At 53.0% G+C, this 18,371-nt stretch overlaps 2 protein-coding genes and 1 long non-coding RNA gene across 4 annotated transcripts; 1 reads left to right on the plus strand and 2 right to left on the minus strand.

The window, feature by feature from the left end:
- Nucleotides 1-181: 181 nt before the first annotated feature.
- LOC128817119 (argininosuccinate lyase) lies at nucleotides 182-7,821 on the minus strand. 2 transcript variants are annotated; one of them, XM_053995299.1, is made up of 17 exons: nucleotides 7,672-7,821; nucleotides 7,160-7,437; nucleotides 5,249-5,443; nucleotides 5,055-5,138; nucleotides 4,685-4,741; nucleotides 4,031-4,128; nucleotides 3,795-3,872; nucleotides 3,496-3,573; nucleotides 3,054-3,106; nucleotides 2,780-2,842; nucleotides 2,494-2,608; nucleotides 1,791-1,875; nucleotides 1,564-1,623; nucleotides 1,344-1,427; nucleotides 1,007-1,087; nucleotides 808-914; nucleotides 182-399 (listed from the first exon to the last, which is right to left on the minus strand). In XM_053995299.1, the coding sequence occupies exons 2-17, from the start codon at nucleotides 7,172-7,174 to the stop codon at nucleotides 249-251; spliced, it is 1,404 nt and encodes a 467-aa protein (XP_053851274.1). In that variant the 5' UTR covers nucleotides 7,175-7,437; nucleotides 7,672-7,821; the 3' UTR covers nucleotides 182-248. The 2 variants fall into 2 exon arrangements, with proteins under 2 accessions (XP_053851274.1, XP_053851275.1); XM_053995300.1 differs by lacking the exons at nucleotides 7,160-7,437; nucleotides 7,672-7,821 and adding an exon at nucleotides 6,804-6,842.
- Nucleotides 3,574-15,620, plus strand: LOC128817123 (uncharacterized). The gene is made up of 4 exons (XR_008440113.1): nucleotides 3,574-3,622; nucleotides 14,377-14,625; nucleotides 15,322-15,461; nucleotides 15,545-15,620. It is a non-coding gene; the product is annotated as an uncharacterized LOC128817123 (long non-coding RNA).
- Nucleotides 9,579-18,045, minus strand: LOC128817118 (argininosuccinate lyase). The gene is made up of 17 exons (XM_053995297.1): nucleotides 17,331-18,045; nucleotides 16,952-17,014; nucleotides 15,515-15,709; nucleotides 14,832-14,915; nucleotides 14,466-14,522; nucleotides 14,124-14,221; nucleotides 13,405-13,482; nucleotides 13,106-13,183; nucleotides 12,910-12,962; nucleotides 12,519-12,581; nucleotides 12,233-12,347; nucleotides 11,532-11,616; nucleotides 11,306-11,365; nucleotides 10,960-11,043; nucleotides 10,681-10,761; nucleotides 10,218-10,324; nucleotides 9,579-9,808 (listed from the first exon to the last, which is right to left on the minus strand). Exons 2-17 carry the CDS (start codon nucleotides 16,961-16,963, stop codon nucleotides 9,658-9,660), a joined length of 1,401 nt encoding a protein of 466 aa, XP_053851272.1. The 5' UTR covers nucleotides 16,964-17,014; nucleotides 17,331-18,045; the 3' UTR covers nucleotides 9,579-9,657.
- Between the last annotated feature and the right edge of the window lie 326 nt (nucleotides 18,046-18,371).

An 18,371-nucleotide genomic window follows, 5' to 3' on the forward strand; every position in this document is an offset into this window, starting at 1 on the left:
TACTTTATTTATTTATTGCCTGCTTGCTCACTTTTATTTATTTTCAGAGTCACTTGTTGAAGTGTGACAGTTAAAAGTTATTGGAAATGGCAAAAGGAGCGATGGTGGCTTCTTGAGGGGAAGAGGGAGGGTGAGCTCTTGAAGAACCAAGAGACAAGAGCAGGATTTCAGTGAACACCCCAGTGTTTATTAACTCCAGATCAGTGGCACGGGCACACCGCTGCAGGCACGGGATCTCTCCCCACACTCTAAGCCTGTTCCTTGAGCCTCTTGAGCAGCTCCCGCAGCTGCTCGATCTGGGCGGACACGCTGCTCTTGGCGGTGCCGCCCGCGGCCGTGTACTGCTCCACGCTGCTCACCACGCTGAACACCTGCGCCACGTCGCTGCCAAACAGGGGGCTGGGGGCACAGGGGGGTGTCAGGGGGCTCTGGGCTGCTCCACGTGCCCAGTGCCTGTGGAGAGGCTGAGGCAGTGAGGACGGAGCCTTTTCCCGAGGGGAAACGCTCCTGAGCTGCTGCTGCCTCCAAGGGGACACCGAGGAACCTCAGAGCCAAACCCCTCTGGGGGCTTCCTGCTCAGGGCAGAGGTGTCTCCCAGCCCCTCCCAAGAGCTCCTGCCCATGCCCGTGCCCATTCCACCCTGCTGGAGTGGAATGGAGGTGATGTTGTCCCCCTCCAGTGTTTCAGCCCCAGCAGGAGCAGCGGTGATAATCAGGACAGGAGGATGTTGAGGTGCACTTTGGGGAAGGCAGGTCAGGGAGGCTGAGCCCTGCCTGTGCAGGGAAGTGAAATAACAGAGGTACAAACCTGATGCTCTTCAGGTCCTCCAGGCTGAGATTGTTGATGGTGATGCCTTTGGTCTCAGCCAGCTGGACGGCCTTGCCAGCAGCAATGTGGGCTTGTCTGAAGGGCATCTGCAGGGGGAAGAGGACAGAGCAGAGGGGACTCAGCTCAGTTCCTCTGCATCCAAAGAAATCCCAGCTCCAGCTCTCCCTCTGGCACTTACTCCCTTCCGAACCAGGTAGAGAGCCAGGTCAGTAGCCAACATCTCTGGGCTCAGCGCCCTCTCCATGCTCTCCTTGTTGATCTGCAGGAGGAGGATCCCAGAGACACGTTACCATCAGTTTCTCCTTTGGGCATATTAGTGGTCAGGGTGAGGAGAATTCATCTGGAGCTCTAAAAGAATGCTCTGAGCAGCTGGCAGAGGGGACCAAAATGAGCAGAGTGGGTGAGGCACTGAGGAGTTTTTATTTGGGAACAATCTGGAGCTCTGCTCTCTGTATTACTCACAGAATATGGACCATGATAGTGTTGAATAGTGAGAGGACGAGGAGAATCCTTACCTGGAGGGTGGAAATCACTCCAGTGGCAACCTGGAGCACAGCATTCAGGGTATCTACAACATCAAAAACAGCCTCCTTGTCCTCCTGTGTTGGAACAGTGATGGAAATGGCTCTGAGCCAGCCTGAGTGCAGCCCAAAAAAAACCCAGGCTGAGCAGCCCAGCTCTCCTGACTCCTCCAGGCAGCAGGAGAGATGCTGTGGAGGGGAAAAGGGGCTTTACCTGCAGGTCCTTGTTGTAGGTGCTCGGGAGTCCTTTGAGGACCATGAGAATTGCAGCCAACTGCAAAGGGAACAGGAGAGGCAGGGAGTGAGGTACAGAGCAAAGCACAGCCCCGGGGCAGGGCCACAAACCACAGCTCTTTACAGAGAAAAGGCAAAGAAAAAGGAGATTTCTCCAGCCCCAATAGGAGCAGTTTCCTCTCCCTCCTCCTCCTTTCTGGGGCTCACCCGTCCAAACACTCGCCCGGCTTTGCTGCGGATCAGCTCCAGACTGTCGGGATTCTTCTTCTGAGGCATCAGGCTGCTGCCAGTGCTGGTGGGACATGAGTGGAGTGCACTGGTGAGCAAAACCCTCATCCATACACACACATCATCACTGACCCAGCCCACCAAAAGCAGTATGTACCCTCTTCCCTGTACTCCTCTTTAGGGTGTAGGAAATCAGTGAAGTGACTGAGTTGCTCTTTGATTTTGCACCTTGTCTGGGGCTCCCACACAGTCCCACCTCTCACAGAGAAACTTAAAAGGGGGCTCCCCCTCCAGGGTCATATCCACAGGTCAGACTAAGTGTTAGTGTGACTTCAGTGAGGGAAGGCTGAGACTGTGCCACCCTGCAGACAAGGAGTCTGATGGGATTACAAACCCAGCCACACAAAGGCTCTGGCAGCATTCCCAGCACAGGAGGAAGTTCTCTGTGCCAGCAGATCCTGGACAGGAGTTGCTGGGCTGAACACAGACTTGGTTGAGTTAAGGGAATCAGAAATAAGTGACCATTGCTGAGGAATATTCACCCTGAGGCTGCCTTTGTGCCAGGCTCCTGATGCTGGGTCAGCCCTGTGCACAGACAGACCCCAGCCACTGCCTCACCCAGCGTGGGGAGCTGAGGAGGAGAGGCTGAGCAAGGAGCTCTCTGCCCAGAGCTGAGACCTACCTGTAGGCATCAGAGAGGGTCAGGAAGCCAAACTCGCTGGTGCTGTAGATGATGAGATCCTCAGCCATCTTGCTGAGGTGGATCATCAGCAGGGTGGCAGCAGAGAGGAATTCCACTGCAGGGAAGGCAGGAAATCAGGAGGGGAAAAGGTGCTTGGACAAGCCAGGGAACTCTGAGTGAGCCTTTACTTCCCAGTGACGGATTTCAGTCCCTTGTTAAAGAAGGGTATCTGGAAAGGTGTCAGGAGCTGCTTCCCCCAGTGCTGGGAAGCTTTGGCTGTGCTTACCCACAAAGTCCCTCTCGCTGACGGCATCCATGCTGTTCAGGCTGATGGAAGCAAAGTCCAGCTCTGCAAGGAAGGGGATGGACACAGGAGCTCACACTGGCCCTGACAGGAGCCTCAATGCACCAGGCTGCCCCAGAGGAGGTGACTTTTTATCTATTCATTACCCTCCACCCTCTTGTTCAAGTGCTGCAACACAGCCAAAATAACATTAGGATAATGTGCTGATGCTTCCCAAAATCCCAGATATTATGAGTAGTCCCAGGGAGACATTTACCACTGCACAGCAGCTCTCTATCGATTCCCAGGGGGTTTCCAGCCAGAGCTCCACTGCCAGGGGAGAAAGAACCAGAAGTCACCCATGATATCCAAACTGATATCCAACCAAAACTGAGCTCTAGTGATGACACCTCTCTGAAGATTTCCCTCCCACCGTTCACTTGGATTTCACAGTGTGGTCTGAGGTTCATCAAACCCTTAACTCTGAGCTCAACCAGGTTTTCCCTCCCAAACAGGAAGATTTGCTTAATGGAAACCTTGTAATCCTTGATTTTCAAGAAGGGATAGAAAAATATTTCTGTGGTGAGAGTCTTTGGAGAGGCAAGCTGGGCTGCAGTGTCTATGGAATAGAAACCCCAGTGGCTCAGGGGATGGATAGATCTGCCTCTTTATCTCAGAGCAAACTGAGGGCTGAGGATCACAATAAAAATAAACTTTACCTTCCCAAAGGCAAGACATTGATCCTCCTCTTCACCTCTCCCAGGCGCTCAGAATCGCGGGTCAGAGCAACAGCATGGCTGGGGAAGGACAGGAGAGATGAAGCTGGAAAATCTCCCACTCCAGGAGGTGAGAATGGCCAAAGGATGGAGAACAGGGAGTTCCCAATCCATGCTTGGATTCCCAGCTGGTCAGAGCACACTGGGAATTCCTGTTCCTGTTTGTGGGGCTCCCTCTGGTTTGTCTCCACCCCTGGCTGTCCCCTCAGCAGAGCAGGGCCCCGAGGGTGGGAGGTGCTCACCTGAGCAAGAACTGGCTCCATCGGATGGGCTGAGCTTTCTGCAGGTGGGTGTAGCCAGGCAGGATCACATCGATTTCTCTGGGAGGGAAAGGGCAGAGAGGTGAGCAGCAGAGACAGCAGGGAGGGCAGGGCCACAGGAGATCCTGCAGCTGCATAGTCACACAACAAGCCTAGGAGTGTCCTGCCCCCAAAAAGGCCAAAGTTACAGAAAACAGGGACTGTGGGAAAGGACTCACATGGCAGCACGTTCCACAAGGGTCTCAATGAGGTGCAGCAGGTGCGTGGAGATGATGGAGAGGGAATTCTTCATGAACAGCTTCAGGTCAGTCACAACCTGTGGGAGATTGGCCACAGCCAGGCCAAACACAACGGGACAGATTTAGTGACCAAATATTGCTCAGCAGAGCCCCCTGGCACCGTTATCCCCTCCTGGTGCTGTGTGATTAGGGGAAATCTTCCTCCTGTGGGATGCTTCCCTGGTCACTGATTTGTGAAAGCTGTTGTTGCTTTCCATGGACAGAACCAAAACCTGTTATTTTCAGTGGACTTGTGAGATATTGTCAAATTTGAAGCAGAAAATTCCCAACCAACACAAGTTGATCATCCTGAGGAAGACTGATCCTGAAAGATGTGTGCACCCAGCCAGCAGAGTCGGGGGTTCTGGAGATGTCAGTGGAATTTTGTGGCCTTTTACCAGCAGGATGCAGTCCTGCAGATCCCACTCCCCTGGGTGGATGAATCACTGCAGCATCATTAGTTTAAAGCCACCATTAATTTAAAGGGAATATAGGCTGGAGTGTGTCAGGGCATGAGAGAGATGGCATAAAAATATTCAATTAAAGAACTGAGGGGGAGGAATACAAAAGGAGAAGAAAAGATTCTGTCCATACCTGATCATTCCTGCTTCTGCCAGTGTGCAACTTCCCAGCCACGTCTCCAATCAGCTCCTGAGGACAAGAGCAGGATTTCTGTCAGGATCTCTGTGTTCTAAACAGGACAATCCACATGAGCACATCTCCCTGCCTGGAAGGGACTCAGCTCCAGCATCCTGTGAGTAACCATGGGATGTGTTCTGGGGAAGAGCAGCTTTGCAGCTTTGGGTTCTGTGCTTGTGCAGCCCAAAAAGGGGGCTTGGAGACCCTTGGCTGTACTCCAGGGGGTTCAGAGCCAGCAGCTCTAAAGGGATTTCACAGAGGGACAGAGGGACAAGCTCTTAATGTCAGGCATAGGATCAGGAAGAAGAGGCTGGAGGAGCCAAACCTTCAGCCTGCGCTCGTTGGCAGTGTGGATATCCTCATCAGTTTGTTTCAGCACAAAGACTCCTTTGGACCATTCCTCAGAGATCTGCAAACAGCAGAAACACCAGTCAGCCACAGGAGTTATTAAATGCAGGGAGGCTGCTCTCAGGTCAGGAGCCATTCATTCACCTGACAGTTTTTGAAGGAAAGAAATACCTTTTCCAGGCCACCCAGGATCTTCTCCAGTTCAGTTTTAGACAGGATCCCAGACTTCTCCAAGGCTTTGGCATAAGCCATGCTCCCCTGGATGTCCACCTCAGACAGTCTCTGGTCATAGCTGATAGAAGCATTGAGCATCTCCATGATGGGATCTGTGCTTCCACTGAATCTTCCACCCCAAAGTTTATTCCCCTGAGAGAGAAAATAGCTAATTAAAGAGGCCTAACGACTTCAGATAAATCCTGTGCAGTAAATAACATCCAGTGGTCCATTCATCTGATACAGAGCCCATGCTCAGCTCCTTTTGGTGTGACAGCACTGACCAGAAAGTCCCCTGGGCTTCAGGACCTCTGGCAAGTGGTTGAAGAGCTGGAGAACACATCACTGTCAGTGTTATTTACCCCTGAGCTCCGAGGTCTGGCCCAGGAACCCTCCAAGATATTTTACATCTGCAGGACTCTGCTGGGAGTCCTTGAAATTAATATCAGGGAAGGATGCAACACCAGCACAGATTTCTGTTTTGAGGCCTTGTAAAGGGAGAAAAAACTAAGCAGTCAGTAGGATTAAAGTGAAAATAATATCTTTTAAATCCTTTTGGTGCTGTTTAACTAACAATTCTTCTTTGATTGACAAAGAGCTGTGGGCCAGCACAGAAAAAAAAAGTGGGGTTTTCCCATCCAAGCCTGGATTCCTGTGGTGACCTCACCCCCTGGAATGTGTCACCCACTTCAGCGAGTGACCAAAGGCTTGTGCAGGGTTCCAGCTGTGCCCACAGCAGGGTGTGTGTTGTGTGGGAGCTTCTCCAGCAGTGATTCAGAGCCTGGCTGGCCTCACCTGAGCTGTGTCAGCTCAGAAGCTTTTTTCTTGCCCAGGTAAGACAACCCAAGAAGTTTTCATTCTGCCAAGCTTGCGCTGAAGTGGGTCAGAATTTCACTTGGGCAGAGACAATTTATCCAAGATTTCAAAAAGTGGGTCAGAGTTTCACTTGAGCAGAGACAATTTATCCAAGATTTACCAGGCACAAAAAGGAATTGGAGGACACCTGAAGGAAGGGACTAAATACAGCTGCAGAGTGGATAATTACTGATCTACTTGATTCTTTAAACACTACTGCAAGTTTCTTTTCATGCTGGTCACTATAACTACCATGGACAGCAAGGAGCTGGCAGGACAGCTGGAAGCTGACCTGTGCCAGGGCTTTAGCAGCCAGACAAAACACTGTTGAGTAACCTTAAAAAATGTTTTCCCTGGTGACTGTTTCCATGTCCCTGTGCCTGAAAGGACAACAGGAGAGAGCCTGCAGAGGTGAGGGTGTAGCCATGTGTAAAAGGTAGCATTGTTAGAAAGCTGAGGAAAGGCAGAGAGAGGAATGAGAATTGAAAAAGAAGTGTTAGAGCTCCTCAACATTCATTTGGTGCACCCAGGAGCAAAATTAATGCTAAATTAAAGGCCATTCCAGAGGCTCAGCACTTGATTGGGGACCAGGAGTATCCAGGTATTTAAAGCTTCCCATCAAAGCAAGAAGGGTGTCAGCAGAAACATTGCAACATACACATTTACAATCTGGAAATCAAAGCTGGAAGGTTCATTTAAGCATCTCCAGGACTCTTTGGAGCAATGGCTGTGCAGCCTGGCAATGACAAACTGCCTGGAACGTGGAGCAGCGATTCGGAGAGCAGAAAGTGAACTCGCCAGGATGCCCGGTCACATCTGGGCAGGGAAGGAAACTGAAAATGCAGCTTTTGTGCCGAGCAGTGTTTACACAAGCTGCTGGGAAGTGCCTGAGCGCGAGTCCCAGGCACGAGTATCGGCCTTTCCCAGGAGACAGAGGCAAGAACGCGGAGGCCCTGGGACAGCTCCGCTCGGCTGAGCACCCCCGACACCCCCGGGGAAGCAAAGTTCGCTCACCTCGGCTGCTGCCATCGCGGCCGCGCCGGCTCCGTGTGCGCCGCGGGGCCGCTGCGGGGCGGGCACACTGCGGGGCGGCTCCGGGCACGGTCCCGGTCCCGATCCTGGTCACAGTCACGATCTCGATCCCAGATCCACTCCCGGTTCCGATCCCAGATCCAACCCCGGTCCCAGTCCCAGCTCCGGTCCCGATCCTGGTCACAGTCACGATCCCAGATCCGGTCCCGATGCCAGCTCCGGTCCCGATCCCGGTCACAGACCCGGTCCCGATCCCAATCCTGGTCACAGTCACGATCCCAGATCCGGTCTCGATTCCAGCTCCAAACCCGGTATCGGTCCCAGCTGCAATCCCGCTCCCGATCCCAACCCCAGCTCCGGTTCTGATCCCAGCTCTGTCCCGATCCTGAGCCCAGCTCCACTCCCGGTCCCAGCTCCAATCTCGGCTCCGATCCCAGCTGCAATCCTGGTCCCAATCCCAGCTGGATTCCTGGTCCCCATCCCAGCCTCTGTACCGGTCCCAGCTGTAATCTTGGTCCCGATCCCGATGCCGATCCCGGTCCCAATCCCGGTCCCGGTCCCAGCTCCAATCCCGCCGCGCTCCCGGCGCTCCCGCAGCTCGTCCCGCCCGCCGGGGCGGGGAGTGCCCGGGCCAGCCCCGCTCCTGTGCTGCTGTGCAGCGGCACGCCTTGGCCCTGTGCCTCACAGCACACTCAGGAGCGGCATCCCAGTTTTCTTGTACCTTTTCGAGGTTTGCTGTCCTTTAACCAGCCTTGGTGTCATATAGCTGGGAAGGAACGTAATCCCGGACCTTGGGTCCTTGTCTGGAGCAGCAGGACACTGCCAGGGACACCCAGCTGCCTCTGGCAGCACCACAAGGTCCTTTCGCAGCTGGATTTTCCATGTAGTGCCCTCAGTATCTGGAACAAGGCTCAGACTCTGTATGTAGCCAGCGATTAATTCACTGCTTCTCAAACATTTCCACCCGTGATAATTTCTTTTTCATACTTGCAAAGTTGAGGATGCACTGAGAAAAACTCTGAACCATTTTGTTGCCAGGTTCCTTCTTCTTCTAGAGTTCCTCACTTTTAATGTTTCTTTTTTTCATGTTCATGCTTTATGGATGTCCATTCCATACTCCAGCTTTGACAGGAGGTTACTGAGGGTTTGGAAGAATGGTGAGCACGAGATTTACATCCAGAATGACCCAGCTGATAATGAGCCTAAGTGAATTCCTGGCTCAAGTGCCTTCCTGTGGCCTGTAATGAGCAGGGGTTTGAGACCAAAACCCAAATTCCAATGAGTCAGAGGATGATGGTGAAAGTCTGAAGACACAGTGGACCACACTCTGTAATGTCTGTGGAGCTCCACACACCCCTCCAATCTAAAATATTTCACAATTTTAAGAAAAGGATGGATGGGTGGGGAGTACCAGTGACTGTAAACTACTTATTTAAGTAAGAGATTGAAATGTGGTAATCTGCTGCTTCCCTTTTCCTTTCATTTTGGCCCTGTGTCACCAGCACTGGCCGTGAGGGACAATGCCAGACTTTTGCTGCTGGGAACAAGAGAAAATCTGTTCAGCTGAGGATCTGAAGAGAAGGAACCAGAAGATACAAACAGAAAAAATAAGGGGAATGGCATGGATCAAGAAAGTTTATGGGAACTGTGAGGGGGCAATGAGGAAATCTCTGTTCTTCTGACTGCAGGTGTTGAGTATTGGTGTTACCTGTGGCTTTCTTGTTCCTTTAGCCTGGTAGCTGAGTGTGCAAAAGTGATTTCCTGGCCAGATGACCAGTCTGGAGAGTGAGACATGAGCCAAAACAGGAACACAGCAGGAAGGAAGGGAGCAAACACAAAGGAGGTTTGTGGAAAGGTAATTGAAATATGCTGTTTAAATGCCAAGAGAATGGATTTGTTTTAAGGCCAGATTAAGGAGAGACTGAGAGTGGTGAGAAGTTGGAAAAAGGGAATTTTGCTGTTGCTGATCCTTCTTCCATGTGTTAAAAGCACAAATGCTCCAAAGGTGCAAGCACTCTGTCTCCTGGGGTACTTTGGCTGGAGATTTAGCTGCTGGCAGTTTGTCCTGCCTGTGCTGCAGCCCTTGCCCCAAACTTGGTGAGGCAACACCTTTGTTATTTCTGTTCCCTGCGTGTGTTCCAGACCTGCAGCTCTGAGTCAACAACATGCTGCTGCCTCAGCATGGGGAGAAGGGGCTGAGCAAAACTCCAGCTTTGCAAGGCTGGGGTGGGAAAGGAATTTTGCTGAGTAGAAAGGGACAATCCCCATCTGCCAGCCTCCCCTGCAAGGGACACATCCCCTGCAGGAAGGGAGAACCCACAACCTTTCAAACCTGGGCTGAGCTCAGCCCATCCATCCTCACCCCGAAGAACCAAGAGACAAGAGCAGGATTTCAGTGAACTACAGACACCCCAGTGTTTATTAACTCCAGATCAGTGGCACGGGCACACCGCTGCAGGCACGGGATCTCTCCCCACACTCTAAGCCTGTTCCTTGAGCCTCTTGAGCAGCTCCCGCAGCTGCTCGATCTGGGCGGACACGCTGCTCTTGGCGGTGCCGCCCGCGGCCGTGTACTGCTCCACGCTGCTCACCACGCTGAACACCTGCGCCACGTCGCTGCCAAACAGGGGGCTGGGGGCACAGGGGGGTGTCAGGGGGCTCTGGGCTGCTCCACGTGCCCAGTGCCTGTGGAGAGGCTGAGGCAGTGAGGACGGAGCCTTTTCCCGAGGGGAAACGCTCCTGAGCTGCTGCTGCCTCCAAGGGGACACCGAGGAACCTCAGAGCCAAACCCCTCTGGGGGCTTCCTGCTCAGGGCAGAGGTGTCTCCCAGCCCCTCCCAAGAGCTCCTGCCCATGCCCGTGCCCATTCCACCCTGCTGGAGTGGAATGGAGGTGATGTTGTCCCCCTCCAGTGTTTCAGCCCCAGCAGGAGCAGCGGTGATAATCAGGACAGGAGGATGCTGAGGTGCACTTTGGGGAAGGCAGGTCAGGGAGGTCAGGCAGGTCACTGTGCAGGGAAGTGAAATAACAGAGGTACAAACCTGATGCTCTTCAGGTCCTCCAGGCTGAGATTGTTGATGGTGATGCCTTTGGTCTCGGCGAGGTGGACGGCCTTGCCAGCAGCAATGTGGGCTTGTCTGAAGGGCATCTGCAGGGGGAAGCAGGGGTGGCAGTCAGTGACCAGGCAGCTGGGCTGCTTTTCCATGAGGAAAATGCATGTGCTACATTTTTGGCTGGACTGTTTCCCCTTAGGGCAATGCAAGCTGAATCTGGCAGTGCTGGGGTGGAAGAGGGGAGGATTTAGGAATAAATTATGATCAAGTAATTTGGGTGTAAATTCCTATGAAGTACCCCAGGTAGCACTGCTTGAGATGCATGTAAAGGATGTGTTTTCAGCTTTCATGGTTGTTGACTGCTCATCACCCTGGGGCCTCATCCCAGCTCCTCACTGAGCAGTTCTGCAGCCAAAGAAATCCCAGCTCCAGATTTCCCTCGGTCACTTACTCCTTTATGAACCAAGTAGAGAGCCAGGTCAGATGACAGGATCTCAGGGCTCAGTGCCTTCTCCATGTTCTCCTTGTTGATCTGCAGAAAGGAGGGGCAGAGGTAGATGTTATCTATCATCAGCTCCTCCTTGGGACACACTAGCTCTAAGAGGGACCAAAATGAGCAGTGTGGGTGAGGCATTGAAGAATTTTCACTTTAGGACCAGTCTGGAGCCCTGTCCCCAGTGTTACTCACAGAATGTGCTCCATGTTCAATACTTAAAAGATGAAGCTTTACCTGGAGGGTGGAAATCACTCCCGTGGCAACCTGGAGCACAGCATTCAGGGTGTCTATGACATCAAAAACAGCCTCCTTGTCCTCCTGTGTTGGAACAGTGATGGAAATGGCTCTGAGCCAGCCTGGTGCAGCACAACAGGCTGAGCAGCCCAGGCAGCAGAGCAGGGATGTGATCCCAGAGGCTCCTGCCATGGCACTCAGGGTGTCACCTGCATCCCCTCCCTCAGCCCCTTTCCCAGCACACAGCCAGGGGCTGTGCACAGAAATGGAGTGCTGGGACAGCACAAGGACAGGGGATGACTGTGTCTGCTCAGAGAGAGGGTGTGGAGGGGAAAAGGGGCTTTACCTGCAGGTCCTTGTTGTAGGTGCTTGGGAGTCCTTTGAGGACCATGAGAATTGCAGCCAACTGCAAAGGGAACAGGAGAGGCAGGGAGTGAGGTACAGAGCAAAGCACAGCCCCGGGGCAGGGCCCGAACCCACAGCTCTTTACAGAGAAAAGGCAAAGAAAAAGGAGATTCTCCAGCCCCAATAGGAGCAGTTTCCTCTCCCTCCTCCTCCTTTTTGGGGCTCACCCGTCCAAACACTCGCCCGGCTTTGCTGCGGATCAGCTCCAGACTGTCGGGATTCTTCTTCTGAGGCATCAGGCTGCTGCCAGAGCTGCAGGGAAGGTGTGTGGAGTGCACTGGTGAGTGAAACCCTCTGGCTGAAACCCCTGTTCCTGCCCTCTGAAAGGAACCTCTAAATCCCCTTTCCTTGTACTCCTCTTTAGGGTGTAGGAAATCAGTGAACTGAGGGTGTTGAGTGTCTCATGTTTCCCACAAAAAAGCCTTTGGTTTTGCACCTTGTCTGGAGCTCCCACACAGTCCCATCTCTCACAGAGAAGGGAAAAGCCTCCATGCTGCTGCAAAGGTGGTGTCAGCAGGCCAGGCTAAGTGATCTCAGTGAGGGAAGGCTGAGGCTGTGCCACCCTGCAGACAAGGAGTCTGATGGGATTACAAACCCAGCCACACAAAGGCTCTGGCAGCATTCCCAGCACAGGAGGAAGTTCTCTGTGCCAGCAGATCCTGGACAGGAGTTGCTGGGCTGAACACAGACTTGGTTGAGTTAAGGGAATCAGAAATAAGTGACCATTGCTGAGGAATATTCACCCTGAGGCTGCCTTTGTGCCAGGCTCCTGATGCTGGGTCAGCCCTGTGCACAGACAGACCCCAGCCACTGCCTCACCCAGCGTGGGGAGCTGAGGAGAATCCCTCACCAGAGACCAAAAACCTACCAGTAGGTATCAGAGAGGGTCAGGAAGCCAAACTCGCTGGTGCTGTAGATGATGAGATCCTCAGCCATCTTGCTGAGGTGGATCATCAGCAGGGTGGCAGCAGAGAGGAATTCCACTGCAGGGAAGGCAGGAAATCAGGAGGGGAAAAGGTGCTTGGACAAGCCAGGGAACTCTGAGTGAGCCTTTACTTCCCAGTGATGGATTTCAGTCCCTTGTTAAAGAAGGGTATCTGGAAAGGTGTCAGGAGCTGCTTCCCCCAGTGCTGGGAAGCTTTGGCTGTGCTTACCCACAAAGTCCCTCTCGCTGACGGCATCCATGCTGTTCAGGCTGATGGAAGCAAAGTCCAGCTCTGCAAGGAAGGGGATGGACACAGGAGCTCACACTGGCCCTGACAGGAGCCTCAATGCACCAGGCTGCCCCAGAGGAGGTGACTGTGAGCCCTTGAGCAGTCCCAGGAACACAAACATGTTTAGTGGGGTTTTTGTTATGATCCCAGACAGGCAGAGTGCAGCAGGGGCTGCTCTTTCTCCCACCTCCCTGGCACTGCCTGTATCTCTGCAGCAAAAATCCTGGAAAATGAAAGGCTCTGGCTCCAGGATGGGGCACTGTGGTGCCATTCCCTCCCTCCCAGGTGTGACAGGTACTCCCATGCCCCTCAGGCCCAGGATAACATTTACCACTGCGCAGCAGCTCTCTATCGATTTCCAGGGGGTTTCCAGCCAGAGCTCCACTGCCATGGGAGAGAGAAACAGAAATCAAGCAATCTTCCTTTCCTATCCATCCAAAGCTGAGCTTTGGGAAGCAGGGAAGGCACCCCTGAAGTCTTTGCAGAGCAAAGCAAGGCCCAGTGATCACACATACAGTAGATCTCACCTTCCCAAAGGCAAGACATTGATCCTCCTCTTCACCTCTCCCAGGCGCTCAGAATCGCGGGTCAGAGCAACAGCATGGCTGGGGAAGGACAGGAGAGATGAAGCTGGAAAATCTCCCACTCCAGAAGGTGAGAATGGCCAAAGGATGGAGAACAGGGAGTTCCCAATCCATGCTTGGATTCCCAGCTGGTCAGAGCACACTGGGAATTCCTGTTCCTGTTTGTGGGGCTCCCTCTGGTTTGTCTCCACCCCTGGCTGTCCCCTCAGCAGAGCAGGGCCCCGAGGGTGGGAGGTGCTCACCTGAGCAAGAACTGGCTCCATCGGATGGGCTGAGCTTTCTGCAGGTGGGTGTAGCCAGGCAGGATCACATCGATTTCTCTGGGAGGGAAAGGGCAGAGAGGTGAGCAGCAGAGACAGCAGGGAGGGCAGGAACAGGGACACATCAGAGCTCCTGGCAAGGTCACAAACTGAGCATCTTTAGCCTGTGTTGTGCCGAAGCTGGTCCATCTGCTGTCAGCCTCCAAGCCAAGCACACTGGGTTTAGCTATTCCAGAGTGGTGAAACTGCCCTGGGCCTCCTGGAAAGTTGCCTGGAGCAGCAACCCCTCTGTGGCAGGCAAGGATTCCCCAGCCCACCCCAGGTCTGGAGTGTGAGGAGCAGAGCTGGACAGGGAGGTAACACAGATGAGCTTTTTCTCCTATAGAAAAACCTGAAACATTTTGTCCACTCCTTCAGACAGGTTTGATGCCTTCCAAAATCTCGTGTGGACCTCCCACCTCAACTCCTTTGCCAGGCATGAAGGAAAGTTTCTCTGAGGGATGAGGAAAGTTTCTGTAAAGTAAGCTCTGGAGAAAAAAGGGCTGTTGTGTCCCCTGGGCTACCCCAAAGTGCCTGGCTGTAACTCCCTGCACAGGAGACCCTGCTGCTGCCCAGTGGGGTCAGGCAAAGGACAAACTAAGAGTGTCCTGCCCCAAAAAGGCCAAAGTTATAGATAACAGGGACTGTGGGAAAGTACTCACATGGCAGCACGTTCCACCAGGGTCTTAATGAGCTGCAGAAGGTGCGTGGAGATGATGGAGAGGGAATTCTTCATTAACAGCTTCAGGTCAGTCACAACCTGTGGGAGATTGGCCACATTCAGGGCACAAAGGATGTCACATATGCAGTGACAGCAAGGCAAACCCCTCCTTGTCCTGTGTGATGGGAATGTGCATCTTCTTCTCATCATTTGGTTGTATTTCTGTGGTAATGTCAGCATTTCTTGCTCTCCAGGAAGAGTTCCAGAGACCACTCTGGGCTAAGGTCTCCTGAAGTGAGTTAGAGGAGGAATAAAAAAGGAGAAGAAAAGATTCTGTCCATACCTGATCATTCCTGCTTCTGCCAGTGTGCAACTTCCCAGCCACGTCTCCAATCAGCTCCTGAGGACAAGAGCAGGATTTCTGTCAGGATCTCTGTGTTCTAAACAGGACAATCCACATGAACACATCTCCCTGCCTGGAAGGGACTCAGCTCCAGCATCCTGTGAGTAACCATGGGATGTGTTCTGGGGAAGAGCAGCTTTGCAGCTTTGGGTTCTGTGCTTGTGCAGCCCAAAAAGGGGGCTTGGAGACCCTTGGCTGTACTCCAGGGGGTTCAGAGCCAGCAGCTCTAAAGGGATTTCACAGAGGGACAGAGGGACAAGCCCTTAATGTCAGGGAATCAGGAAGAAGATGCTGGAGGAGCCAAACCTTCAGCCTGCGCTCGTTGGCAGTGTGGATATCCTCATCAGTCTGGATCACACCAAAGACTCCTTTGGACCATTCCTCAGAGATCTGCAAACAGCAGAAACATCACAGTTACCCTGCTGTGTCTGGGGCTGTGAGTGTCCCAAGCAAATCCCAGCTCCTGGCATTCCCAGAAGTCTTGTGCAAACTCTGGCATTCAGGCTGCTCACTGCATCCTGATATTCCATACTATTGGTGGGATTCACCTCTCTATCCATGATAAACCTGCAGTGTTATCCTGCAGGAGGATTTAAGCATTACAAGGAAAAATTGAGCTTAAATGTCAGTGATTTTTTCTTTAGCATCACCCACAAAGCTTTTGCTATAAAACATTGCACAGATTCACTGTTGTCCAGGGTGGGTGAACAATAACAATGGATATTTTATAAAAGCACTTCTCTGCTTCCTCCTCTTCCCCCCTACACCTGCTATGCATTGTCTTCTGCCAAGCTAGGCAGCCAGACTCAAAATTCCACATGCCAGCAGGAAAAGGATGTTCTTACTTCACACTGAAATGATTCCTAGTGACTGCTCAGTCTGAAGAGGACACGAGGACATTTAAAGGCACTCTTTAAAACAGCAAGATGCTGCCAGGTAAGGAAAGATTCATTCCAGCACACACAAGAGGTTTTGAAGGGAAGAAATACCTTTTCCAGGCCACTCAGGATCTTTTCCAGCTCAGTTTTGGACAGGATTCCAGCCTTCTCCAAGGCTTTGGCATAAGCCATGCTCCCCTGGATGTCCACCTCAGACAGTCTCTGATCGACAGTAATGGAAGCGCTGAGCATCTCCATGATGGGATCTGTGCTCCCCACAAACCTTCCTGCCATCATTTTGTCCCCCTGCAAGAAATGAAGGGACGAGACACAGATTTATGGATATATCCCCTAAAAATCAGTTCATGTCCATCTCAGTCAAAGAAAAATCTCCAAATCTCAAAACAATCTTTATCAAAGTAAAGCTGAGCAGCATGTCACAAATGGTTTTATTCAGTCTGTACCAGCAAAACCTTGGAGTTAGAAACATGTCACTTTCACTAAAATTTAGCCCTTGAGGTTACAGGTCTGGCTTGGGGATCCTCCAAGATATTTGACTTCTGCAGGACTCTCTGAAAAGAAGCATCAGGGCATGTGGTGCAAGACCAGCATGGAACTCTCTTTTCTGATCTCTGACCCTTTGAAGGAGTCAGGGAGAGAGTGAAAACTGTTATCTGATCCTTGAAATACTAAAAAAATCCCACTTTTTTTTAGGGAGACTAGAAGGAAATATTCAGCTGACACGGAGCTGTGGGCCAGCACAAACCACACGCTCTAAAACACTCCTTTAGCTAGGAAGTATCTGAAGTTACCGTTTGCAGCAGCTCCAGAGCCCACGACGTTGTCACATAAAATTAGGATAAAAACGGCAAAGGAGCAGGTTGCAGAAAGGGAGGCCTGGGTGCCTTTCAGAGTTACAAATGTTCGATTGAGATGAAAAGGGAAGAGAAAACCCCAAAGGAGCCCCAGAAGGGCTCGGCGGGTGCGCGGCCCCGGGCGGGCGGCGGAGCTACCATGGACAGCGGGCAGGGACCGCGACAGCAGCGGCTCTTTTCCCAAAGGATTGGCGCAGGGAAGGGCAGGAGGGAGCCTGCGGGGGCAGGATGAAGGCTCGGAGTGCGGGAGCTCTGAGCTTGTCCGCAGGACCTGCCGCGGGGGGGAAATGGGGGGAAAAAACCCAAAGTTTTACACCCCGTTGTGGGCATAGGGGACAGGGAGTGAATGGTGCTGCTGGGAGGGAAGGGCTGGGGTGGGAAGAGGTGTCCAGGTACATCTTCACTGCCGGGATCAGAGGTGGGACGGTGACTTATTGCAGCAAAGACGTTCGCTGTGCCCTTTTCCATTGAAAACCCGGGAAAACCACTCACAGAATCATTAAGGTTGGAAAAGACCTCCGAGATCAGCGAGTTCAACACTGCCAGGACCACCCCTAACCCACGTGCCTCAGGACCACACGGACACCTTTCCTGAACCCTCCCAGGGATGCCGATCCCACCCGTTCCAAACGAAGCAGAGAAGGACCCGGAGCAAAGCCAAGCTCCCCCTCACCTCGGCTGCCATTTCGGACGACGTTTTGCTCGTTTGTGCAGCGATCCTGGCACTTGGTGCAACCTGCGGGACAGCGCGGAGATGCTCAGCTGCCGCCGTGCGCGCTCCCGGGGCGCTCCCCGTGCGCTCCCTGTGCGCTCCCGGTTCCCCGGGCACCGCTCCCTGTGCGCTCACTGTTCCCCGGGCATCGCGCCATGCCCCGCTCCCGGTGCGCTCCCAATTCCCCGGGCACCGCTCCAGGTGCTCTCCCGGTTCTCCGGGCACCTCTCCCTGCCCCACTCCCGGTGCGCTCCCGGTTCCCCAGGCATCACTCCCGGTGCGCTCCCGGTTCCCCAGGCATCACTCCCGGTGCGCTCCCGGTTCCGCGGGCACCGCTCACCTGCTCCGCACGCAGCCCCGGCCGCTCTGTGGCTCGCTGCTCCCCGGCCCCGCTGCCCCGCTTTTACAGCCCTCGGCTCGGGGCTGGCGGCTCGGCCCGCCCCGCCGGGGCGGGGTGTGCCCGGGGCCGGCCCCGCTCGGGTCCCCCCCGTGTCCCCCGTGTCCCTTCCCACCCCTGCGCTGCGGCTCGGGGGCAGGGGGTGCTTTGGGCAGGGCGGCGTGGGAGGGATGCTCGAGTGATGCTTCTCCTGCGCTGTGAACAGGTCAGGAATATCCTTGGAACGCTTTGCTGGGAATATCGCATCTCTCTGTGTCACACCCCTCTAATGAACAATCTTTATCATAAACAGAGCTGATCCAGTGCTCTGTGCCCACTGCCACCCAGCAAACAGAAAAAATAGATGGGAGGTTTTTGTTCTTTCCCATCTCTGCATGGATGAAAGTGTTCACCCCACCTGGAAAGATGCTGCAGCCCCAGATTTGGTATTTCCCTGCTGTCCCCAGGTTGTGGGGTCACCTGAGAGCCTCGGGCAGTGGCTGTGGGGCTTGGAGTTATACTTATGGCAATAACCTCTATCCTAAACTCATCACACCCTAAATGTCGTAGAATGAAGTGACTGATGGAAAGCACAAAAGACTTTTTAGAGCAGCAAAGTTGTAGCTCAGAACAAGTTTCTCATTAACTCCTCAGACAGAGCATTTTCTGCAGCCCCTCCACAGAAATCTGAATATTTGCTGTTTTCTCCAAGTGAGCTCCTGCAGTGCCATATTTTCCCATGTACATTGTCCAAACCTCTCACAGAGCTCAGGAAACATATTCCAGCTTTCTCATCCACTTTTTTGTTGGATTTTCCTCCCTTAAACTGACCCTCTTGCTCATTTTCTACTGTTCTCTCAGTTCTACAACTTATCCCCTTTTCCTTTTTCCACTGGGAAACTGAAACAGTTCTCGATTCTTTGCAGTCCTATTCCTTCCTCTTGTGAAATCCCTCAATTTTACCACGTTTCTTGTCTTCTCCACCTTTTCAAAGTGTCCTTGTCC

This window comes from Vidua macroura, chromosome 20, assembly GCF_024509145.1.
Source record: "Vidua macroura isolate BioBank_ID:100142 chromosome 20, ASM2450914v1, whole genome shotgun sequence".
NCBI classification, from domain to species: Eukaryota; Metazoa; Chordata; class Aves; order Passeriformes; family Viduidae; genus Vidua; species Vidua macroura.

Bases quoted from the DNA above. Each gene is read 5' to 3' on its own strand.
- LOC128817119 (XM_053995299.1), bottom strand. The intron at 3,574-3,794 runs GTGAGCACCTCC...GTCCTTCCCCAG, and splicing joins TGGAGCCAGTTCTTGCTCAG to CCATGCTGTTGCTCTGACCC. The intron at 1,088-1,343 runs GTAAGGATTCTC...CTCCTCCTGCAG, and splicing joins GAGTGATTTCCACCCTCCAG to ATCAACAAGGAGAGCATGGA.
- LOC128817118 (XM_053995297.1), bottom strand. The intron at 14,222-14,465 runs GTATGGACAGAA...AATCTCCCACAG, and splicing joins GCAGAAGCAGGAATGATCAG to GTTGTGACTGACCTGAAGCT. The intron at 12,963-13,105 runs GTGAGATCTACT...CTCCCATGGCAG, and splicing joins AATGTCTTGCCTTTGGGAAG to TGGAGCTCTGGCTGGAAACC.